Source organism: Callospermophilus lateralis, chromosome 3, assembly GCF_048772815.1.
Source record: "Callospermophilus lateralis isolate mCalLat2 chromosome 3, mCalLat2.hap1, whole genome shotgun sequence".
NCBI classification, from domain to species: Eukaryota; Metazoa; Chordata; class Mammalia; order Rodentia; family Sciuridae; genus Callospermophilus; species Callospermophilus lateralis.
The window spans coordinates 177,954,737-177,980,482 of record NC_135307.1 but is presented as its reverse complement, the minus strand read 5'-3'; the positions used below and the strand labels follow the sequence as shown (position 1 = coordinate 177,980,482).

The 25,746-nt window shown below is 38.5% G+C and overlaps 1 protein-coding gene across 2 annotated transcripts in view; it reads left to right on the top strand.

The window, feature by feature from the left end:
* Positions 1 to 882: 882 nt before the first annotated feature.
* Samhd1 (SAM and HD domain containing deoxynucleoside triphosphate triphosphohydrolase 1) overlaps positions 883 to 25,746 on the top strand; it is a 56,756-nt gene continuing 31,892 nt past the window's right edge. For both annotated transcript variants that reach the window (XM_076851818.1, XM_076851815.1), the window contains exons 1-6: positions 883 to 1,155; positions 6,419 to 6,485; positions 9,962 to 10,034; positions 13,633 to 13,793; positions 16,184 to 16,299; positions 19,312 to 19,382. In XM_076851818.1, the coding sequence (XP_076707933.1) occupies positions 954 to 1,155; positions 6,419 to 6,485; positions 9,962 to 10,034; positions 13,633 to 13,793; positions 16,184 to 16,299; positions 19,312 to 19,382 (690 nt within the window). In that variant the 5' untranslated portion in view covers positions 883 to 953. The remainder of the gene's footprint in view (positions 1,156 to 6,418; positions 6,486 to 9,961; positions 10,035 to 13,632; positions 13,794 to 16,183; positions 16,300 to 19,311; positions 19,383 to 25,746) is intronic.

Here is a 25,746-nt window from a genome sequence, read left to right as displayed (position 1 = left end):
CTATTCCGCCTCATTCGTTCTTCATTCCATAGATGAATCTATGGTTTGATTGCTGGAAAGGTGTATTGGCTTCACTATTAGTGGTAGTTGTAGTCTTTTTACCAATAATGCATGGACCAGGATTTAAAGAGGGAGTTGGGCCATGCCCCGAAGTGGCTAAAATGAAGGGGAAATGCTGTTAGTACCAGTTAGTAAAAGTCCTGGTGGGGAAATTTTAGGTAATCAGATTGACCACTTCCCTTTATCTGGGGATTTAGGACCAAGAGAGGGGTCAAGGATTCTTCTTTCCGGGAATCCATCTCCATTTGGAACATTTTAAGTCTGCCCTGCATAGCAACCTGAAAACAGCATCTCCAGGGTCCTCTTGCTACCCAGCAAGATTGCAGAATTTGTGAAATACAAAAACACCCTCTCGCATGAGGTTTGAAATAATTTTGGGAGTCTTCCAATGGTTCCCCCTACCCATTTTTATCTGTGTCGGGAAGGTACTGGCAGGTTTGCGCGGTCTTTTAGGGGTTTGGGGGTGTCTGAAACGCCAAGGGGAAACCTAGTACACATTTGGAGGAGGGTACTCTCCATCCACCAGAAGAACCCCTAATCCGGAGTGTGACCAGACTTCTTTTGGACCCAGCCACGCTCCCCTCCAGCGCTGTATTTGCTAGCATCTCCTCACAACCCCAGCACAACCCCGAGATGGCTTCTAGCTCCGCCTTTTCCCGTAAACACCCGAGCGAAACTGACGACCGGACCGTCTTTGCGCCTGCGCGTCGAGCCTGGGGCTAGAGCCGCAGGGCCATCTGGCTCAAGCGCTGATCTGCGAGTGCGCCTGCGCCGGAGGCCCCTAGATTGGCACGTTGAGTGGACTTGCAGCCGGCACTCAGCGGTCAGTGCGCCTGCGCGCGGGCTGCTCGCCGCGGTTCTTAACTGGGCTTCGCCCGGCGCCGGGTGTAGCCATGCGGAGATCCGATCCTGAGCAGCTCTCGAAGCGGCCCAGATGCGATGGCAGCCCGAGAACCCCACCAAACACTCCTTCCGCAGCGGCGGACAGGACCCCGGAACTCCACCCGGACCACCAGACCTGGGGCCCGGAGCAGGTGTGCGCCTTCCTAGCGCGCAGTGGCTTCCAGGAGCCCAAACTGCTGGAAAACTTCCGAGGTAGCCGGGCTGAGGGGCGAGGGATGGTGACCCGAGGCGGGGGGCGGCCTGGCCTGAGGAGACGCCCCGTGAGAGACAGGGCCTCACGAGAGGACCCGCAGCTGAGACGGGGGAGGCTGACCCGGGAGGCGCCAGAGGGGTGGACCTGAGGCGGGGGTTCGGGGGAAGGGACGTCAGGGGCGGGAGGCCCTCGCAGAAGGGGCCCGAGGCGGGGAAGCGGGACGCGACCGGGAGCTACCCAGAGGGTGGACCTGTGGCCGGGAGCTCCGGGGTTGGGGATTGTGAGCCTGGGAGGGACAAATGTGGATTTGGATCTTACTCTGATGACCTTCTTCAGGAACTTGCCACCCAAGAGCTGAACGGGGGAGACTTGCCACCCGCCAATACTTTTTTTGGTTTGATTTTACTGAATCCAGCGGTGTTCTATCTCTGAGCCACATTCCAGCCCTTTTTATTTTTTATCTTGAAACCAGGTATCTCAAAGTTGCTGAGGCTGACATTGAACTTGAGATAGATCACCCTGCCTCAGCTTCTTTGTCAGAACATCATCAAAACGAGATTTTAATCACCTCTAGCTTTTCCTCTAGACTGGACACTCTCTGAAGACAGGGACTCAGCCTGACTTGAGTTTTATGTTCCCAGCACATATGAGGTACTCATTGCAGGATTTTTTTTTTTTTTTTCCCCTATTCTTGGTACTGGGGATTAAACCCAGGGACACCCTACCATGGAGCTACACCCCCAGCCCTTTTTAAGTTTTGAGACAGGGTCTCCCAAAATTGCTGAGGCTGACCTCCAGCCTGGCAATCCTCCTGTCACAGCCTCCTGAGTAGCTAGGATTACTTGCCGGCTCGCCATGCCCGGCTCGGGTCCCCCTTTTAGGTAGAAGACGTCTTTCCCCAGACCTTGATGGGAGGTTTGCTGTCATTCAGTCTTACCAGGCTCAGGGGACCCCCGATGTGTAACCGCAGCTCCTTGAACACTTGCCACATGAGAGGTTTTGATGCTTTTATGTTTCTGTTCCCACATTGCCCCTCCCGAATTTGGGGTTTTCCTAAGGGGAAGGAACTTGGTTTGTGAATCTCTGAATTCCCCCCTGACTACTGTCTCAACCCAGTGGGGCTCAACGTTTGATTAGATTTGCAAAGCTGGGTAATGATTATGTTTTACTCTTTTTTGGGGGGTGGGGAGTCGTACCAGGATTGAACTCTGGGGCACTCAGCCACTGAGTCACATCCCCAGCCCTATTTTGCATTTTATTTAGAGACAGGATCTCACTGAGTTGCCTAGCACCTTGCTGTTGGTTGAGGCTGCCTTTGAACTCGTGATCCTCCTGTCTCAGCCTCCCAAACTGCTCAGATTACAGGCATGCACCACCATGCCCTGCATGTTTTACTCTTTGTTAGCAGTTTCCCTTCCTAAATCTGAACACTGGGGTTGTTGACCACCAAACCCCAGGATCCCATATGGCCACACAGTTTGGGTCTGCTAGTTCATGTTCAGGTATCCATTATCCACTTGAAATCTGCTCAGCTTTTTGTGGTGGTGTGAAGCTTAATCCCTGCCTCATTCTCTGAGGTGATTTTAGGAAGGTGGCTTTGACTTGCAAATTCAGTAATTTTTTTGGTGTTTGTGGGGTGGAGCCTGGTTTGCTTAGGTTGAAGACTGGGTTGGAAAGAACTTCAATGGTTCAGGACCTAAAGGGAATTATGCCTCTCTTTTTCTTTTCTTTCTTTCTTTTTTTTAAAAAAATACTTATTTTTTAGGTGTAGATGGACACAACACAATGCCTTTATTTTTATGTGGTGCTGAGGATTGAACCCAGGTCCCGCCTGTGCTAGAGCCACAATCCCAGCCCCCATGTTTCTCTTTTTCCCTTTCCCCCTTTTGTTTTTCTCCACTACAGGGATGTGCTTTTTCTTTGATGAGCAACAGGTGGGATGAAGTAGTTTTATATTTTCTTTTTGGTACTGGGGATTGAGCCCAGGGGCACTTAACCATTGAGCCACATCTCCAGCTCCTTCTTGTATTTTATTGAAGACATGTTCTTGCTGAGTTGCTTAAGGCCTCCCTAAATTGCTGAGGCTGGCTTTGAACTTGCCATCCTCCTGCCCCAACCTCCCAAGCTGCTGGGATTACAGGCGAGCACCACCTCGCCCCACTCTAGTTTTATATTTTCTATCTCTAAAAGGGGATTGGCAATGCTGTGGCTCTCTTGTTTCAGTGGTGTTCTGTCAGTTAATTCATCAGCCTCCAGAATGATTTGTGTTCTCTTGAACCCACTTTCTAAGGCTAGCAGAAAACACTATGTACTTTCAGTTGGTTGAAACTAACCAAGTATCCCCTCTTGCTCATATCTCATTGGCTGCTTTGTCTTGAATAAACATTAGTCAAGTTTCTGTCTTGCTTTACAGGCCCCTGAACTCTTCCATGTCCCCAGATCTAAGCACTAAGGATGTGGAACATGCCCCCCACCCCCATCAGCTTCTCCTGGGAACCCTGCTGATCAATGTGGGACACTGTTCTATAAGACCCCACTGGTCATTTCCTCTTGCTTATCCAGCTCCCTCCAAAGGTTTTGCTATCTTTACTTGTTCTTCCTTTATCCTATAAAAGAAAAGCCTTTTTCTGTTTGATTTTGAACCATTTGCAGATTTCTGAGATTGGAGTTTTCTGCCTGTTTGCAGTAGTATTTCTTTCTAGTTAAAACGTATCTGTATCTAGATTTGTTTTTATACAAAACCAAGCACAAGGTACTGATTTCTTTTCCTCATGGAATATAGACTCACAAGAACTCTGAAATTAGATGCTATAATTCACACTTTTTAGAGATGCTTTTTGTGAGGCCCAGAGATGTTAAGTATCTTTATTTTTTTTTTAAAGAGAGAGAGATGAGAGAGAGAATTTTTTAATATTTATTTATTTTAGTTATTGGCCGACACAACATCTTTGTATGTGGTGCTGAGGATCGAACCCAGGCTGCACGCATGCCAGGCGAGCGCCCTACCGCTTGAGCCACATCCCCAGCCCCAGTGTTAAGTATCTTTACAGAGGTCACACCACTAGGAAAAACACAGAGCTGGGTATTTATTTATTTATTTTTGTGGTATTGGGGATTGAACCGAGGTTGCTCTACCACTGACTTATAGCCCCATCCCTTTCTATTTTTTTATTTCCTGAGGCTGAGGTTGGCTTGGAATTTGCGATCTTCTTGCCTCAGACTCCCAAGCCTCTGGGATTACATCCAGTGCCACCACACCTGGATTTTGCCAACTATTCCTTAGCAACTGGAGGTTGGGGATGGGGAGGGAATACACCTGTAATCTCAGCAATTCTGGAGGCTGAGGCAGGAGGATTGCCAATTCAAGCCAGCCTGACAACTTAGCAAGAACCTGTCACAAAACAACAAAATTAAAAGAGAAAAAAAAAAAAAAAAAACACTCCAGTAGAACTAACCAATTAACCATTGGTTATAGATAGCAAAAAAGAAAAAGTAAAAATGATCCAAATATCCAGCCATAATAATAAAAAATACTGAGTGTTTACTTTGTGTGAAGTACTGTTCTATGCACTTTGTACTTTATGTAGTTCTTTTTTGTTTGTTTTTGTGATGCAAGGGATGGAAGCCAGGGCTTTGTGCATGCTAAGCACATATTCTACCACTGACCTATGTCCCCAGCCCCTACATGTTTTATCTTATAAAATCTTTACAAGTTGGGTGCACACCTGAAAGAATTCAGATGCCAAGAAAGGAGAGCATGGGCTGAGAAAATGGGCACACCTGGTATCCCGATGAAGTTTTTGTCTGCAACCTACAGGCAATGTGACTTCAGGAGAATGGTCTCAAACTTTTTAAACTGTGACTCAGAACAAAATATATTTTATATAGTGGCCGAGAAACACACGTTTTCAGTAGATAAAGCAGCAAGGGTTCCATTAAGTTGCTGAGGCTGACCTTGAACTTGTGATCCTCCTGCCTTGGTCTCTTGTATGACACCACACCTGGCCTTAGGTGTTTGAATGTTCCCAACACAAAGAAATGACAAATGTCTGAGGTGAGAGATATGCTGATTTCCCTGATTTGATCATTACATGTTGTATACATGTATTAAAATGTCACAATGTCCCCCTTAAATAAGTATAATTACTATGTGTCAACTAATAATAAAAATGTAGTTTTTTAAAAAAAGATCTTTACAAGTTGGTGATATGGATCCATTTATATCCATTTTAGAGGGAAGGAGAATAAGGCCTAGGGAAAAAAGGGTTAAGTGTATTATGATCCATTTACATTGTTTAATACAAAATAACTATTAAAAATGATGATGTGGGAGTTTTAATAATTGACAAGAAAGATGTTTACCACATTGGGTAAGGAAAATAGGTTATAAGACAGTTTAATTTATGTAAAATTACCAAATGTATAGATAAATGTATTATCCAAAATGTTAGTAGTCATTATCAATCAGGAGAATTTAAGTTGTCATTCTATATCTTTCAAAACAAAAAATATTATGTGCTTTACCAGGAGGTTTTAGAAATAATTCAACACTTTGAGTCATTTAAAAAATAGGCTTGTTTCCTTCCCTGCCTCCACGCCCCAAATCTACCTGTTTAAAAGCCAGGAAGCCACTGACCTGGTGAAACCTCAACAAATAATCAGGTTTCACTTCACTTTTTGCTACTGGCTTTTTTTGCAAACAATTTATATGAATACTATATAAATTTTTACTTGATTTATCAGAAAAATGCTTCTTGGTTTAGTTATGAAGTTTAAGACTTTACAAGTAGAAAAAAAAAAAAAAAAAAAATGATACCATTGTGCCCTAGGGCCCGAGGGGGTTTGGTTCCAGGATACAAGCAGATGACCAAAATCTGTGGATGCTCAAGTCCCTTATATAAAATGCTGTCATATTTGCAGATAACCTGTGTGCATCTCCATTCAAATATTTCATTTCATTCTGGTTTACTCTCTATCTAATACAATATAAATGCTACATGTATAGTTATGTGGTAGTGCATAGGGAATAATGACAAGAAATAAAAGTCTGTACGTGTTCAGTACAAGATGCAGTATTTTCCAATCACACCAGATATAGAACCCATGGATAGAGGACCAACTATATCTGGCACGGTCCATTGCCTGTAGTGGGTCCTCAGTAAACATTGGTCTGGGTAAATTCTGATGGATTCAAGTTGAAAGAAATTTTAAAAATTTATGTTGTAAATGTTGAATTTGTTTTTCTTCCTCTTTCTTCCATAGACAATAAAATCACAGGTTCATTGCTGCCCTTTCTTGATGAATCACTTCTTGAAAATCTTGGAGTTAGGTAAGTATGATAAAGTTCACATTGGAACCAAACATTTTATTCACCTTTGAGGGACAAAGCCTAATATCTCTGATACTAACTGTTCTCATTTTAAATCTATGAAGTGTTTTAGAGCAGTATCCCTTGCTATTTGTTCTGGTGTGCAAATCTTGTGTTTAATATTACTGATGATTCCTACTTTAAAAAATTTTGTTGACTGGCTTTCTTGAAGTTTGTGGCTAATGTTTTGCTCTCAAGTTTAAAATTATTTAATTATGCATACCAGAAAATATTTAGGAACCAATAGGAAGAAAAAATACTGGCAAGTAAAAAAACTCTTATCTTGAACAAGACCTAACATATCTTAGGTCTTCCTAAACCTATCTTAAGATTGTGATGTATCAATTGTATAAAAAATGTTGAAGTACACGATTAGGCCTTAATAAATTGTACACACATACATAGATATTTTTAGTATGGCTCAAGGTTCCAGGGTCTGGATTAGAGTGGGAACACTTAAAGATCTCAGTTCAGAATCCAGCCACTTACAAATTCCTCAAAATGGAGATTTTGTTTCTATTAGGAAATTGGCAACAGTGATGAAATATGGTCTCTTGTAGAATTTCACTTAGTTAAATGTTGTTTGTGGTAACAGTAACCAAAGAAGCAAAACAAAGGATTATACTGAATTACTTCATGCACTATTGCTTAGAATTTGTTAAAGGAAGTAGATTGTGAAAAAATGATTATATAGCACTTTCAGTAATCATCCTTTGACTCAGAATCTTCAGGACCTCATCTTGGCTGTTTTAAAACCACATTTCGACTACCTCAGTTCTCAAAGTCTCTCTTACTGGTTTTGTTTTTTAGTTTTTTTTTTTTTTTTTTTTGTACTGGGGATTGAACCTAGGGGCACTTTACCACTGAGTTCAAACGTGCATCCTCCTACCTCAGCCTCCTGAGTCACTGAGATTACAGGTGTTGCACAGCTGTTCCTGGCTCTCCCTTGCTATTTTTTGTGTATAATACTTGCTTACCATTTGAACTAAATGTAATTGTCCTAATGATGTATTTTTTTTTTCAAAGGAACTATATTATTTTCTGTGAGCCCAAATACTATTGATTCATGCAGCAAATATTTATGGCAGGCTTACTATGGGCCAGAATTCCAGAAGGCACATCTATGACTCTGAGATAGGTTCTGCAGGACTCCTTAGAGCTGTCTTGTCCTGTATGGTAGCCAGTAGCCACAGGCTTAAATTAATTAATCAGATTTTAAAAAATCAATTCCTCTGTAACAGTAGCTATATTTCAGGTGCTCAGTAGCCACTTGGCTACTGTGTTGGACAGAGCACATACAGAACATTTCCATCACTGCGGAAAGTTCTGCTGGACCTTGCAGGATGACAGTTCTAATAGCCATGGTTGCTCACAGTAATACTAGTGCCACCAGCTTGTACCCTCTGTTTTTTTCTCCTATCACCTTTTACCCTTCCTAGTTCCCCTATTCCTATTCCAGGGTGTGTACATCAAAATAAATTACCTGTATGAAAGTTCTCATCCTGGACTCTTCGTTATAGAGGGAATCCAGTTTAGATAAATAATTCTAGTATTCTCTCAATTTTATGATTATTGACTTATGAAGGCTTTTCTAGGAAATAAACCTTGTTACATTAAATGTACATAGTTGTAAGAAGCATTAGATTGAAGAAATATTGTGAAACAGAAAATCTTATTTTAGTCTAAGTATCATAGCTTATGACTACTTTAAATTTTTATTTAATGCCATATCCTTGCTAAATAAAAGCATACTCCAGTTTTTCATGGTTATTTCCCTCTATTTTTTTTTAATCAGTGGTTTCCTTGTAATTAGTTTCTTTTTGGGTTTTAATTAAGTGATGAATACTGAGTATCAGTTCAGGAAAATATTGGGCTGAAGTGAGGTTAGTTTAGGTTTGGTATTTGTCAACTAAGTGATAACCCTCAACTTGTCAGTTTTAGCACATTTGTAAGTATTTCCTGAAGCCTGGCTTTGTGCTGTACTTATTATGTCAAAATGATGAGGAGGAAAGGGGAATAGTAAAAAAAAAAAAAAGTAAAACACAGTGTGCTGCTTCAATCATTTTTTGCCCAAATAATTTCTGAATCCCTTGAGAACTCAATAGGAACTACTGGAGCGGCACGCCTGAGGCAGCAGGATACACCCTATTCCCAGCAGGATACACCTTAAACCTGGAACCGCCCTAAACCCGATCCGCCCTGGTTCTTGAGCAAGGTCACCTTACATGCAATGTCACTGCAAATGACCTGGGCAAGTCCATTTCCACGAGTCCTTCCTCTAAGCAACATGGGGTACGCTGGCAAGGAAATTGTCATACCTACTTGGCTAATGGCTCTCAGCAATTTTTTAAAAAATATTTATTTTTTAATTGTAGCTGGACACAATATCTTTATTTTTAGGTGGTGCTGAGGATCGAACCCAGGGCCTCGCACATGCTAGGCAAGCACTTTACCACTGAGCCACAATCTCAGCCCCCCTGCTTCAATCATTTATAATCTATGATAATGCCTCTACACATCCCAAGAAAATCATTATTATTATTATTTTTCCAGTTTTGCAGCATGGGGGATTGAATCAGGACTTGCACTTGCTAGGCAAATGTTCTGTCACTGAGTTACATCTCAGTCCTTTTTAATTTTTATTTTATTTTTGCTGAATTGCCCAGGCTGACCTCAAAATTGTTATCCGTCTGCCTCATCCTCCCAAGTACCAGGGATAACATGCATGCACCACCTGAGCCCAGCTAATAAAGTCATTCTCAAATTCATTATTGTTATGGGTCTCAGGGTATATAGCATGGAGGCCAATGTGGTGTTTCTGACTTATGTCAATCTAGGACTTTTAGCAAAAGTTTTTTTTTTTTTTTTTTTTTTTTTTTTTTTTAATCTGATTAGCTAGTAGATCAGTAACAGCTAAGTAGACCCTTGCCTGCTGTTTTGTTGACACTTAGCCAGGAGTTAGGCCAGTATACCTGGATCATGAATAGTTGTAAATAAAGCAGAGCATAACAAGATTTGGGGCTATTCAAATTTAATTCCTATTGAATTATTTCTAGAAACTGAAGTGTTATGATGGATTAAAGACAATGGAAGATGGATATAAATAAAGCTAAAGCCTTTATAATATTTGGATCATACCTGATGCTCATAAACCAGTACAGGATTGTGAAGATGATTTTTATAGAGATGCTAAAGTCTGAGTTTGCCAAGAGGGGTGGGGATCAAGGCAGAACCCTAGGGCAGGCCTCCCCTGAGTCAGTAGGAACTTAATTGCTCTTAGTTAAAAAGCAAAGGAAGAAGGGAGTTCCTAGGAATTATTGCTGGTTCCTTCCTATCTAATCTGTCGATATAGCTAATCTAGAGTTGATTATATACTATATACTCCTGGGGTTATTATTAAGCAAATGATGATAAATTTACTTATCTTGTAATTTTAGTTCCTTCAGGGAGAGGAATAAGCTGCTTCATTGTATCCAACGATTGAGTAAAACTCAGGTTGAGACTACTAAGGTAAGGTGAATCTGAGTTCATACTGTCCTAGTGTTCCCCCACCCACACCCCCATAATGGGACTAAACCTAGGGGCACCCTTCATTGAGCTATAACATCAGCTCTTTTTTTTTTTATTTTGAGATTGGGTCTTGCTAAGTTGCCTGGCTGACCTCAGATTTGTGACTCTCCTGCCTCATCTCTCTCTCTTTTTATATTTGTTTGTTTGTTTGTTTGTTTGTTTATTTATATATTTTGTAGTTGTAGTTGGACACAATACCTTTGTTTTCTTTATTCTTATGTGGTGTTGAGGATCAAACCCAGGGCCTCGCACATGGTAGGCGAGCACTCTACCACTGAGCCATAACCCCAACCCTGCCTCATCTCTTGAGTAGCTGATTATTGGTATAAACCACTTCGCCCAGCTAAAATAATAATTATTAAGAGTGGGAGCTGGACACAATGGTGCATACCTGTAATTCTAGCTATTCAGGAGGTTTGAAGCTGAAGATCACAAATTCAAGGCCAGTCTGGCAATTTAGCAAAAGAACCTATCTGGAACAAAAAATATATAAAAACATGAAAAAGCATTCCCTATGCATTTTTTCCCGTATGCATTTTGACATGAAAATATATGTATATTAACCAGGTTACATACTTTTTACTGATTTTTTGTGTAAAGGTAAAATTTCTAAGCTGATTCTAGGCTGCAAAGCTTGAGTTAAAGTGTAAAAGACCGGGCTGGGGATGTGGCTCAAGTGGTAGTGCACTTGCCTGGCATGCGTGTGGCCCAGGTTCGACCCTCAACACCACATACAAACAGAGATGTTGTGTCCGCCGAAAAATTCTCTCTCCCTCTCTCTTTAAAAATAAAAACAATTCCTTCAAGTCTTTAAAAAAAATAAAAATAAAAATAAAGTGTAAAAGACCAGGCATTGTGAAGTTCCTAAATTGCAAGGCCTGGGCTAAAAAGTAAAAGATTAGGTATTGTTAAAATTCCTCTGCTACCCCCGGAACATGTAATCTCTGTAGCTGTTAGGACAATACTGGTACTGCCCAGTAAATATTTCCATTGATTCCTTGGTTGTTTAATAGCTAAGGGCTCTGAGTAGCTCAGCATGTAGGCATCCAGGCCCCAAAACCAATCAGTTTAAATGTGTACCTCGCTTAGAAGTGACCAATCACCCCTGCCCAGCCTGCTCCCGCCAATGAATGCACTAATCATGTCTCAGAATTGTTGTTCAATTTTCCCGGGCCTCATGATGATTTGTTCTGATGTATGCAAAGCCCCCCGCCCTCTCCAAAAAGTGTACTTAAGCTCTGCTTGACCTGTGCTCTGGGCTCTGGGCTGCTCACCGGAGCCCCAGCATGCTGGTTCAATAAAACTCCCCTCCTGCTAATTGCATGAAGTTGGTCTCTTGTGGTCTCTTTCTCGGACGCTTCGCCGGACCCTTACATTTGTAAGTAGCTTAAATTTATTTTGTTTTAATGGTGAGTGAAATGAATATTTGAAGACTGGTTATTAAATCTGAAAAATTAATGGTAAAGACTTTTAGGCCTTTATGTGAATTAAAAATAGATTATGAAATTTTTCTTTTATAATCTTTAAGAATAAATAGATTCTCATTTATAGTGGTTACATTGATCTTGGTTTAGGAGGAAAGAATAGACCAGTATGTGATTTTCAAATATTTATCGATTATGGTTTCTCAACAAACATCAACCAGTCTCATAAAGTTGGAAATAATAGTCCTTGACTGAAGCTGGCAGCACCCAAATTGACTTGAGCTAATTTTACAGGAAATGAATTTCTTATCAGTAGTATGTTCAAATGTGGAGCCTGGTGATCTCTTTAAGCATTTTTTTTTTTTTACAGCATTGAGTTTTTGTAATTAATATTTCCATATATTTCTGTTATTAATTAACATAATTTACCATCTGTGTGTACATGTACATGTGAGAGACAGAGATGTCAGGGATGGAAACCACAGCCTCATTTATGCAAAGTACTCTACCTCTGACCTACTTCCCCAACCTGACATGGTACACTTTAACTGTAATAGTTCAGCATGTTAACATATATTACATTTCAGTAACAGCTCGGCAGCAGTTGTTCAAAACATGTTTGAGTTTCTAGTGACTGTCAGGCAATATAGTGTGTGATACATTCTGAGAATGTATTAAACAAGACAGCTAGAGTTCTTCTTCTCCTAGAACTCCATATACTTTTTTTTCCCCTTTTGGTGCTAGAGATCAAACCCAGGTCCTTACACATCTAAGTACTCAGTCTATCATTTAGCTATACCTTCAGATCTTCTGTGCACTTTTTTGCAGGACAGAGGGTTACTGGGGATTGAACTCAGGATTACTCAACCACTGTGCCACATCCCCAGCCCTATTTTGTATTTTATTTAGAGATAGGATCTCACTGAGTTGTTTAGCACCTTGTTTTTGCTGAGGCTGGCTTTGAACTCTCGATTCCCTTGTCTTAACCTCCCAATGCACCATCATGCCCAGTACTCTGTGCACTTTTAAGAAACTTTTTGAAATAGTTTGAAGGTCATGACTTAGATAGCTTGTCAGATTATTTATTCTATAGACTTGTTTTTGAAAGCAGTTATTTAGCTGAGAGTGCAGTTCAGTGGTTTTTGCTTAGCATGTGTAAAGCCCTGGGTCCAATCCCCAGCACACACAAAAAAGGTGTGTCGGAGGCAGTTATTATGGACAGATAAAGTTGTTTTTTTGTTTGTTTGTTTGTTTTTTTGCAGTGCTGGGGATCAATCCTTTGGTCTCATATAATAGGCAAGCATTCTACCACTATATGCCCCCTGAATTCTATCTTTATTTAAAGATGCATGTAGGAGTAAGTCTTTTCCTATATTTAAAGCCCCTGTTTTAGCTTAGAGAAATGAATAATTGTTTTCCTGGGTATTTCTATCTTTTTCTTTCTTTCTTTTTTTTTTTTTCTATTTATATTTCTTTCTAAGGATTTTAGTGATGTAGGTACAGTCAGAAAAAAATGTAGTCACAGTGGCCATAGCAGCATGGTTCACATGATCTGAATGAATATGTTTATATCTAGATGAGTATGTTAGATGTGTGGAGTTGTTTTTGTGGTGCTTAGGATCAAACTCAGGGTCTTGTATGTGTTAGACAAGTACTTTACCACTGAGCTACACCTCTAGTCCAGTGAGTATATTTAATTGAATATGTTTAGTTGAAATTACATACCTAATCCAAAAATGAAAATTCTATCTTTCCATTGTTAGAATCCATTAGGAAAAAGTAAAGTATACCCAAATCTAATATACTAGATCTGTCTGGTATCTAAGGTAATATAATATATTGTCATTTTCTTTAATATTATTCTTGTGGGGGTTTTTTGAGGGGGGGCGTGTTTACTAGGGATTGAACTCGGGGGCACTTGACCACTGAACCATATCCTCAGCCCTCAAGAGCTTCTGGGATTACAGGCATGTGCCACTGTACCTAGCTCTTTAATATTATTCTTGCTTGAACAGTTAAATAACTCTTTGTACTATAGTTAGGAATGGCTACACAAAAATTTTAGATGGAGTTATGTTGCTAATTATGTTACTAATTTAAACATAATTTTCCAGGTGATTAATGATCCTGTCCATGGCCACATTGAGTTCCACCCTCTTCTTATCCGAATCATTGACACTCCTCAGTTTCAGCGTCTTCGATACATTAAACAGTTGGGAGGCGGTTACTATGTTTTTCCAGGAGCTTCACATAATCGATTTGAGCATAGTCTAGGGTAAGAAGGGAAAGAAGGTGGGGAACTTACAGCTTTTAATTACCTCCTCTGTCTCATCAAATAGTTGTCTCATCTCTTAGAGAATAAATAATTTTACAAAATGGTAGTAATATCCTTATTTTATTGAAGATAAAATTGAGACTTTTGATTTACCCTGCTATAATTTGTTTATTTTGTGTATGGTTAAGCTGTCTCATCCTTCCTGAAAAGGTAATGAAAGTGTTTAGGTGTGTTGGATTAAATATTTGTATTTAAATACTGTTTAAAAGTTAATAAGGTTGGTTTCCAGTAGAACTAATTATGTATTAATGGGTTTTACTTTTTTTTTTTTTAAACTCTGTAAACTTGATTATTTTCCTTTAGTCCCTACTTAGTCTTGTATAAATTTACTCTTTGAAACTAGATAATTTTCTTACTTATCAGGAAATTTGTAAGTCAGAAAAACATTTGTAAGTTTGCAGAAGGTGCCTCCTGTGTTATGTACAATGAAGTTGAATCTTTGGTCTGCTTTTCCATTATGTACAGCCAAAAGGACTTGGGGAGCGAAAAAATGGACAGTTGTCCAGATTTTCATGCTATACTCACAGTGTATTACTCTGTATGTCTGTCTATTCCGTAGGATTTTTAATTAGTCAGAACACATGTATTTATAATCAATTTTCAACAAATCACAAACAAGATAGAAATTATTTTGCTCCTCCTGAAGCTCAAAGTTCAGGGGAAAAAAAAGATTGTATTCTTTTAGAAATTGCTTTTAGAGGAAAGTGCTAAAAGTACATTTAATATTTGTTAAGCACTGTGTGTGTGTGTGTGTGTGTGTGTGTGTGTGTGTGGTGCTGGAGATCAAACCCATAACCTCAAACATGCTAGACAAACAATGAACTGCTGAACCACATCCTCAGCCCTGTTAAACATCTCATCTTCAATCTGTGTGGTAAACATTCAAAGCCAGAGATTACTGCCTTTTTAAAAATTATATAAAATAGGCCTGGGGATACAGCTCAGTTGGTTATATGTGGTGCTGAGAATCAAACCCAGTGCCTCACATATAAAGGCAAGTGCGCTACCACTGAGCCATAACCCCACCCCACAGTAGTCATTTTTAAGTGTGCACTTCAGTAAAGGTAAGTACTTTCACATTTTTGTTCAATCGATTGCCAGACTGTATATCTTGCAAAACAAACTATTTGCCAATAAACAATAATTCCCATTCACTCCCTTTTTTTCCCCAGCCTCTGGTAACTATTGTGCTCTCTGTCTATGAATTTGACTACTCTAGGTACATCATCTTAGTGAAATCATACAATATTTGTGTTCTTATGAGTGGCTTTATTCACTTAACATAATGTCCTTAAGGCTTATCCATATCATAGTATGTGTCAGATTTCTTTTTTGTTGTTGTTTTGCTTTTTTTATAATATATATTTTTTAATATCTTTATTTATTTATTTTTATGTGGTGCTGAGGACCGAACCCAGTGCCTCACACATTTGAGGCAAGCACTCTACCACTGAGCCCCAGCCCTTGTGTTCTTTTTCTTTTTTTTTTTTTTGATGGAATCTTGCTATGTTGTCTGAGTTGATCTCAAACTCATGTTCTCAACAGATCCTCCTGCTTCAACTTCCCAAGTACTAGGACTATAGGAACACGCTGCCTTCCTTTTTAAGGCTGAATAATATTCTATTGTTTGTTTATCCATTCATTCCTTGATGGACACTTGGGTTGCTTCCATCTTTTGGCTATTGTGAATATAGTACTCCTGTGAATGTGGGTGTGCAAACATCTCTTTAAGACACTACTCTCACTTTTTTGGGATATATACCCAGAGTAGAATTACTAGATCATATGACAATTGTATTTTTTATTTCTGTATTTTTTGAGACAATACCATACTGTTTTCTTTATATATATTTTTTAGTTATAGGTGGACACAATGTCTTTATTTTATATTTGTGTGGTGCTGAGGATTGAACCCAGTGCCCCATGCATGCTAGGCGAGCGCTCTACCTCAGAGCCACAATCCCAGCCCCACCATACTATTTTCCATAGTAAGTACACCGTTATGCATTCACATAAGCTTGTCCAAAGTTTCCCAATTTCTTCACATAGCCAAAACTTGTTATTTTCTATCTTTATGATAGTAGCCATCCTAACAGCTGTGGTAAGAATGGTGTCTCATTATGGTTTTGCTGTGCATTTTCCTCATGATTAATGATGTTGAGGCAGAGGGCCTGCTTTGAGATTCTTGTTTGTGTGTATTCTAAAATAGACTATATTCTGTAAAGTTACCCAAATACATATTAGTTCAGGAAATGTATTGAAGCTCTTGAGTTCCAGAAGTGTTGTTCAACTTTCAAACAAAATATAGGCTCTTGGTGTTTTCTCAACAGGGTGGCATACTTAGGAGGATGTCTGGTCCGCTCACTGCGTGAAAAACAGCCAGAGCTGCAGATCAGTAATCGAGATGTACTCTGTGTTCAGATTGCTGGGCTTTGTCATGATCTCGGTAAGCAATACAGACAGTCAAAGTTATTATGTAGAATTATAACATAGGTCACCTCTCTGTGTGACTTAGAAATCAGACTAACCAAGAGAAATGTGGAAGTTTTGTTTTGACTCTTCAGTTGACACTAATATAAAATGGAATTTTGCTTTTTTCTGGAAGGACATGTAAGTGCAGAACATTGCTCTTCTATTTTCTTGTAGTCTTTAATGAGTTTCCTGTGTAAAATATCTTTGCTACACGTTACATGAAAGGGCTTTCTCTTTTTTTGTACCCAGTATTGAACCCAGGGATACTTAACCACTGAGCCACATTCCCAGGACTTTTTTTTTTTTTTCTCTTTAGTTACTTTGTCAAGTTTATTCCTTGAATACCTAAAACAGATTTGGAGATCTCCTTTTGTTCCCTGATTCAGATTAGATTTTTGGGCCACTTAAATCCAAGTAGAAGAATATCATTCTTTTCCTTTAACAAAGAAAAGAGAAAAGGATCTGTCCCTGACACTTTTATTTATTTATTTTTATTTTTTATTTTTTTTTTAGTTGTAGATGGACACTCATCTTTATTTTATTTATTTATTTTTATGTGTTGCTGAAGATTGAACCTAGTGCCTCACATGTGCTAGGCAAGCACTCTACCACTGAGCTACAACCCCAGCCTTGTTCCTGACCTTTTTAATCACAGGAGAATTTGGATGTGCTGTGTTTCAGTCATCAGATATTTAAAGGGGCTAGAGCACTCGGTCTCCTTACTATATTTTTATTTTTTTTATTTTTTAGTTTTTGGTGCTAGGGATTGAATCCAGAGCTTTAATATTTATTTTTTAGTTATATGTGAAAACAATATTTTTATTTTATTTTTTTATGTGGTTCTAAAGATCAAACCCAGTGCCTTGTGCATGCTAGATGAGCGCTCTACATCTGAGCTGGGGGGCCCGGACTCTTGATATTTAGAGACAATCAATATGAAAACTTTGCCAGTCTCCAGGAGCCTGAGCCGGGTACTAAATGAGTCTTTTTGTGTAGACTGTGACATGCAGTGGCTCAGGACTGGGTTAGGTTATCTCCCTCTGCAGCCAAAAAACTCATTTCTGAAAAAATTCGAACAATGTCAAAGTTTCAAATTTTTTTTGGCAATGCTGGGGACTGAACCCAGGGCCTTGCACATAATAAGCAAGTACTCTGCCACTGAGTTACACCCCAACTCCGTAAGTGTTTTTAAAGTTTCACAACATTTAATAATTTGAAGACCCATGATGTAGCTCAGTAGTATAATTGCCTAGCTTTTATAAGGCCCTGGATTTGATCTGCAGCACTGCAAAACAAAACAAAACACATTCACACTTATGAGTAAGAAACTAGTGGTCTCTACTTATGACATGCGTATCACCAGTAAAAATGCCAAAATACAGCCCCAGTATTTGTATGTTTGTTGTAAAATATATATTATACAATTTACATGAAGATAGATGTTTTAAACTTTGAGAGTAATAAAATTCTAATATTTTTTTTTGGTGGCACCCCTTGGATTGCCTTAAAACTGATTTCTTAATCTATAAATATGCAATCTGAAGATTCCAAAAATTTTGGAATTAACATTCCTTTTAGGACATTATTGGAGAACCTGGTAAAACTTGAATAGGGTATGATATTTAGGTGATAATAATACATCATTATTAATTTCCTTATTTTGATGCTTTTATTTTATAAGAATGTCCTTATATGTGTAAAGTACATACTAATATATTTAATATATTTAAGGTAATAGAAAAATTATACTTGAGATGGTTTAGAGGAAAATATCTTTGAATTTTCAAATTTTCTGTAAATCTGATATTTCAAAATAATATACTTTTAGGATTGTTACGTTACCAAAGAAAAAAGGAAAATGTGACTTTCAGTTTGTCATTTCATACACAAAAAACTTGCTTGTAAAATACCCATGATTTGCATTGATTTGCATGCCAATTAAATTTTTTTTTCTTTTTCTTTTTTTGGTGCCAGAGATGGAACCCATTCAAGCAGAGAATGCCCTCTGCCACTGAGCTAACATCCCCAGCCCTAAATAAATAAACTTGTATTTTATTGAAAAAATAATAAGCCTTCATCATTCCTTTTAGGTAACACATAATTATCTTTTCATCAGATTTATGTAAACTCTGGCAACTAGAAACCTCTCTGTGGAGAGTTTACTTTCTTATGTTGTTTTTGCTGCTATTTGGGGTAAGGGATGGGTACTGGGAATTGAACTCAGGAGCACTCGACCACTGAGCCACATCCCCAGCCCTATTTTGTATTTTATTTCAAGACATGGTCTCACTGAGTTGTTTAGTGCCTTGAAAATTGCTGAGGCTGGCTTTGAACTTTCAATCCTCCTGTCTCAGCCTCCAGAGCTGCCAGGATTACAACCCTGTGCCACTGCACCCGGCTAGTTTTTGCTTCCTTTTTTTTTTTTTTTTTTTTTGGTATCTATTTTTTAGTTGTAGTTGGACACAATACCTTTATTTTACTTATTTTTTTATATCATTTGTTCATTATGCTACATTAACTGACAGATTCTTTTTTTTTTTAACATGTCTTCAACTCTCCTGTATTTTTTTTTTTTTTTTACGAGAGAGAGAGAGAGAGAGAATTTTAATATTTTATTTTTTAGTTTTCGGCAGACATAACACAACATCTTTGTTTGTATGTGGTGCTGAGGATCGAACCCGGGCTGCGTGCATGCCAGGCAAGCGCGCTACCGCTTTAGCCACATCCCCAGCCCTTATTTATTTATTTTTAATGTGGTGCTGAAGATTGAACCCAGGGCCTCACATGTGTGAGGCAAGCACTCTACCGCTGAGCCCCAACCCCAGCCCCTAATTTTTGCTTCTTATTCTGTTGTCTTAGAACATTTTATTTATAGATTATTAGTGTCTGTTGATACTTAAGTTAAACTAAAACGATTTTTAAAAGAATTCACTTCTTACCAATTTACAAACATTTTTCTTGTTCTAAGGCTGCTTTTGTTTTTAAGGTCATGGGCCATTTTCTCATATGTTTGATGGGAGATTTATTCCACTTGCTCGCCCAGGAGTGAAATGGACGGTATGTATTCATATAGTCAGTAGTTGATACCAAGACTGTTTAAATGGGCTGTTTAGCGAGATTCTCTGCTTGGTTTTTCCTGCTTGGTTGTAATATCCTTCCTTACTCTAGTTTTAAGGGTGTTTCCAAGCACGTCTGTACGTGCTGTCTTGGTTCTTAGTCGGCAAAGAAGGAATTGTTATCTTCCTTTTTTACCAGTGAAGAAACTTGAGGCTCTTAGAATCCTATTTATGTGCCAAAATTCACAACATTATGAGTGAAAGGTGGAGCCAGCACTGGAAAAACCAGGTTTCCTAGTTGTCAGTTTGATGTTCTTTCTATTCTGTTGACCTACTATAAAACAAAATAGGCCAACTCCATTTTTTGTTCATTTTGTATGACCCTAAAATAATGCTACCAACAAGTTTCAAAAAATACTTTAAATGAACCATTTTATAATTAGGCATTTGCTGGAGGCTGATGTATATTTTTGGAATCCTTTTTTTTTCTTTTAACAGACAGAATACTTTTATTTTATCTGTTTATTTTTATGAAGTGCTGAGGATCAAAGGATCAAAGCCAATGCCTCATACGTGCTAGGCAAGTAGTGCTCTGCCACTGAGCTACTGGAATCAGTTTTTGAGCAGTCAAGTTAGGTTGGCCCCCACAGGTCCTATTATACTATATTTCTGGAACCTGGAGTAAATAAGGATATTGTTATAAATTGAAAGCTTATTACACGTCAACCACTTTTTTCTCTTCTTTTTTTCTTTCTCTCTTTGAAGCATAATTCACATATAATAATATGTATAGATTTTAAGTGATTTTTGACCAGTGTATACTTTTTCATTTTTTAGGAAAATTTCTTACTCTCCCACCCTAGTGTTTTTTTTAGTGGCAGTGCTGGAGATTGAACCTAGGGCCTTACACATGCTAAGCACATACTCTACTCCTAGCTTTTCCTTTGTTCCTTTTTAAAATCAATTCTCACTTCTTTCCCCATCATCATCTTCTGATGTTCATAAACAGATTAGTTTTGTCTGTTCTTAGATTTGATATAAGTAGAATCAGATAGTAGGTACTCTTTTTTGTCTTACTTATTGAACAAAATGGTTTTGAGGGGCTGGGGTTGTGCCTCAGCAGTAGAGCACTTGCCTAGCATGTGAGAGGCACTGGGTTTAATCCTCAGCACCACATAAAAATAAATAAACAAAATAAAGGCAAGTGTCCATCTACAACTAAAAAAATTTTTTTTTTAATATTTATTTTTCAGTGGACACAACATCTTTATTTTATGTGGTGCTGAGGATCGAACCCATTACCGCTTGAGCCTCATCCCCAGTCCTACAACTAAAAAAATTTGTTTAAAAATGGTTTTTGAGATCAGTAGTTGATCTCTTTATTACTGAGTCGTTATCCCAGTATATGAACAAGTCACAATTTGTTTCTGCTTTCTCCTTTTGATGGAATTTGGATTGTTTGTAGGTTTTGGCTTATATGTTTTTAATCTTACATATAAGATTATTGTTCACGTTATTGTACAAGAATTTTGTGGACATATGTTTTCATTTCTCTTAAGTGAATACTTACGAGTAGAAACTGGTCCAAATAGGAGTTGCATGTTTAACTTTATAAGAAACTACCAAAGTTTTCAAACAGGGTTGTACATTCCCATCAGCAATGTGTGAAAGTTGCAGTTGTTTTTCAGCCTCATTAACTTTTCATTTTTTTGTTTTATTTATTTTATGGTGCTGCATTTGAAATCTAGGGCCATGTACATGCTTGTAATGCATTCTAACACTTGGCTATACCCCAACCCCTACCCCAACATTTAATGTTTCAGATTAGACTTTCTGAATGTCAAATGATAGCTTACTGGTTTAATTTGCATTTTCTAATATATGTTGAATACCATTACCTGTAACTTGTATTTGGCACTTTGTTATTCTACTTCTTTTTCTCTTTTTTTTTTTTGGAGAGTTAATTCAGTATTTTACCCATTTAAAAATTTTGATTTGAGTGCTGGGAAGTATGACTCATTGGCAGATTGTTTGCCAACATGGGTAAGATTCTGAGCTTGCAAAAAAAAAAAAAAGAGAGAGAGAGAGAGAGAAAAGAAAGTAATTTTATTGTTTACCTTTTATTGATTTGTAGGATTTTTTTTTTTTTTTTTGGTACTAGGGATTGAACTCGGGAACACTTGACCACTAAGCCACATCCCCAGTCTGTTTAATTTTTTATTTTGAAATAAGGACTCTCTGAGTTGCTTAGGGCCTCACTAAATTGATTAGGCTGGGCTTGAACTTTCCTCCTGCCTCAGCCTCCCAAGTTGTTGGGATTATAGGCATGTGCCTCCACAGCAGGAATTTTTTTAAATATGTGCTATTAGATATATATATTGTGAATTTTTCCTAATGTCTGGCTTGTCAATTTATTTATTTATTAATTTTTTTTTTAGTTGTAGATGGACACAATACCTTTATTTTATTTGTTTATTTTTATTTGGTGTGGGGGATCGAACCCAGTGCCTCACACCTGCTAGGCAAGTGCTCTGCCACTGAGCCACAGCCGTCCCCATATCAATTTATTTTTTAATGGTGCCTTTTGAAAACGAGTTTTCAATTTTTATGAAGTCTTCTGGTTCTTCAAGCCAGTAAAATGGATAGTTTCTCAATAGTTTTGCTGCCTTGGGGCGTGCCCTCATGATAAAAGCATAATATTGAAATATTGCCTAGTGTCTTTTTCCGAGTGTTGACTCTCCACTAACATCTGCTTGCTTTTGGTCATTACCCAGACCTTCAGGGAGTTACTTGTCCAGAGTTTGGTTGTTTTTTCCAGCACCACAGTGGGTCAGCTATTACCAAGTCCTTTTCTTTGTATTTGCCTTCCCCATTTAAGACTTATTAGCTTATATAGAATTAATTATGTATGTAATGGTGTCATAGGTGAATGGGGAGCCAAAGCTCCTAACCTTGGTTCTTGTGTCCTAATAAGAGAACATTTCAAGGCAGACACAAAAAGTCAAGCAAAATACACTCTCAAGAAAGGAGGACTTGGTTGTGGCTCAGTGGTAGAGCACTTGCCTGGTATGTATGAAGGGCACTGCGTTCTATTCTCAGCACCACATATAAATAAATAAAAGTAAAGTCCATTTACAGCTAAAAAATTATTAAAGGAAAAGAAAGGAGAGCCAGTCATCTTAGAGCGGAGAATGACAAGGAAACTTGATGCTACTTCCAAATTTATTACTGATTTATATTTGCCAAAGGAGCTGGGTCCACCTTCTGCAGTCTTCACTAATCCCGTGTATGACTCCTCCTCCACCTTGGGTGGGTTTTTTTTTTTTAACCTTAGTTGGTTCTTTCTGGAGTTGTCATGATGACCATCTCATTTAGCAAGTGCTTCATCTATGAGTCAGCCCTATGTTAATGCAAGTGATGTGGTCAGTGTCAGGACAAATTTCATCTTCCTATGCCTGCCCTACTAAAGAAATTTCTCTTCTGATACACTGAGAAGCCTATGGCCATAAATCCTAAGTGTATATAATGATCTCAGTACTCCCTAACAGGAGTTAGCCCATGGATCTTTCCTTCTTGAGGTATTTATTAATTGGTTCCCTTTGTTTCCACCTGTTTATTCTCAGGGTTAGCACACCTGTTGTTTTCCTTTCTCTTTCTCTGCCCCACCTTTGGTACCAGAGTTTTAACCCAGGGGCTTTTAACCACTGAGCCACATTCCCAGCCTTTTTTATTTTTTACTTTGAGACAGATTCTCACTAAGTTGCTGCACTTGGCTTTGAACTTGTAATTCTCCTGCCTCAGCCTCCTGAGTCACTGGGATTATAAGTGTGTGCCACCACACCTGACCTCCTTCATATCCTGACCCACAAATTACTCAATTACTCTTTAGTCTTAAAGACAATTTAAAGAAACCCCAGGACCCTGCTGTGTTATTGGTTTACATTCTACTGCTCATTATATTAGTTAACAAATAGTAGAAATCTAATTTTTTCCATTTAATATGGATAATTGCTTTATTTATTCCTTTACCATTCTTCTTAGACTTCCAATAAAATATAAATAGAAGACATAATATTGGACAACTCTCTCTATATATACATATATATATATATACATATATATATATATATACATATATATATATATTTTTTTTTTTTTTTTTTAGTTTTTGATGGGAACAACATTTTTATTTTTATGTGGTGCTGAGGTTTGAACCCAGCGCCCCGTCATGCCAGGTGAGCGTGCTAGTGCTTGAGCCACATCCCCAGCCCCAATTATATATATTTTTAAACATTTTTTTTAGTTGTAGATGGATACAATGCCTTTATTTTATTTATTTATTTTTATGTGGTGCTGAGGATTGAACCCAGTACCTAACACGTGCTAGGCAAGTGTTTTACCACTGAACTACAGCCCAGCCCTAGACAACTATTTTTTATTACTGATTTTAGGGGAAATGCTTTTATAATTACTGATTGAATTTTTTTTTAAAATATTTATTTATTTATTTATTTTAGTTTTCAGCGGACACAACATCTTTGTTTGTATGTGGTGCTGAGGATCGAACCCGGGCCGCACACATGCCAAGCGAGCGCGCTACCGCTTGAGCCACATCCCCAGCCCCCTGATTGAATTTTTTTTAAAAATTCATTTGTACATGGACAGCATGCCTTTATTTATTTATCTTTATGAGGTGCTAAGGATCGAACCCACTGCCTCACACGTGCTAAGCAAGCACTCTCCCACTGACAACCCCAGCCCCCTGATTGAATTTTTTTTTTAAATTTTCTGTTTTAGTTGTAGTTGGACACAATACCTTTATTTTATTTTTATATGGTGTTGAGAATCAAACCCAGCGCCCCACACGATAGGTGAGTGCTCTACTGCTGAGCCATAACCCCAGCCACACATTGAATTTTTTTTTTAAATTTAATTTTTACATAATTTTACACAGAAAACTTGAAATGTTTTCTGAGATTTGCCAAATGTTAATGTTTTGCTGTATTTTTTAACATGCTCTCTTTTGTACACAAATGCTTTTCTGAATCATTTGAAAATAAGTTGTAGACATACTTGTTTTTTTGTTTTGTTTTGTTTTGTTTTTATTTTAAAGAGAGGGCCTCACTGTTCTACTGCCCAAGCTCGTCTGAAATTCTGAGGCTTAAGTGATCCTCTTGCCACAACCTCCCAAGTAGATGGAACTTCAGGCACACACCACCATATCTGGCTAGACATACCTTGTTGTTTTGTGTTTTTTTTTTTTTAATATTTATTTTTTAGGTATAGATAGACTCAACACAATGCCTTTATTTTTATGTGGTGCTGAGGATCGAACCAGGGTCCCACCCGTTCTAGGCGACCGTTCTACCCCTGAGCCACAACCCCAGCCTAAGCCACAATCCTAGCCCATAGTTTTTTGGGGGTTTTTTTGTTTTGTTTTGTTTTTGGTACTGGGGATTGAACTCAGGGGTACTTAATCACTGTCACATCCCCAGCCCTTTTTAGTATTTTATTTCAAGACAGGGTCTCACTGAGTTGCTTAGGGCCTTGCTAAATTGCTCAGGCTGGCTTTGAACTTGTGATCCTCCTGCCTCAGCCTCCTGAGCTGCTGGAATTACAGGCATATCCCACCAGTCCCAGCCTTTTTGTGTTTTTGCAGTACCAAGGATCCAACCCAGTGCCTGTGCATGCCAAGTAAACTCTGCCTGAGCTACAACCTCCAGCCCTGGGCATAACTTTTCACTCCCAAATACTTCAGTGGGCATTTCTAAAAGAAAGAATATAACCTTGGCACAGTTATCCAAAGTCAGGAAATTAGTATTAATGTAGAAATATCATCTGATTTATAGATTTACCTTCATATTTCACCAATTATGCATATAGATAAAGGGGAAATTTTTTTCTTTTTCAGGATACAGAATAATTTTGCATTTAGCACACACCTGTAATCCCAGCAATGGAGCACAGGTTCAAACCCAGCCTCAGCAAGTTAGCAGGACTGTAAACAACCTAGTGAGACTCTGTCTCTAAATAAAAAATAAAAAGGACTCGGGATGTGACTCAGCAATTAAACACCCCTATCAAGAGGCAGCCAGCACTTTGCCAGGGTAATTTTTTCTGCTCAGGAGAGGATAAGCCATCTGAGAAAATAGTCTGAAATAGTTAGTGAAGAAATAAGGGGCAGAGTCAAAGAATAGGTTTTAAAAGCAGAGTGTCTGATAAGTCCAGCCTACACAGGAGCTAGAACTGAACAACTAGAAAATGGCTCTGATGATTTATTTAAGGGGGCACATCAAAGGAAGGGATAAGGTTTCTGGGGGGAGTCTTTCTTCATCATGTCTTGCAGTCAAGAGGTTGATTGGCAT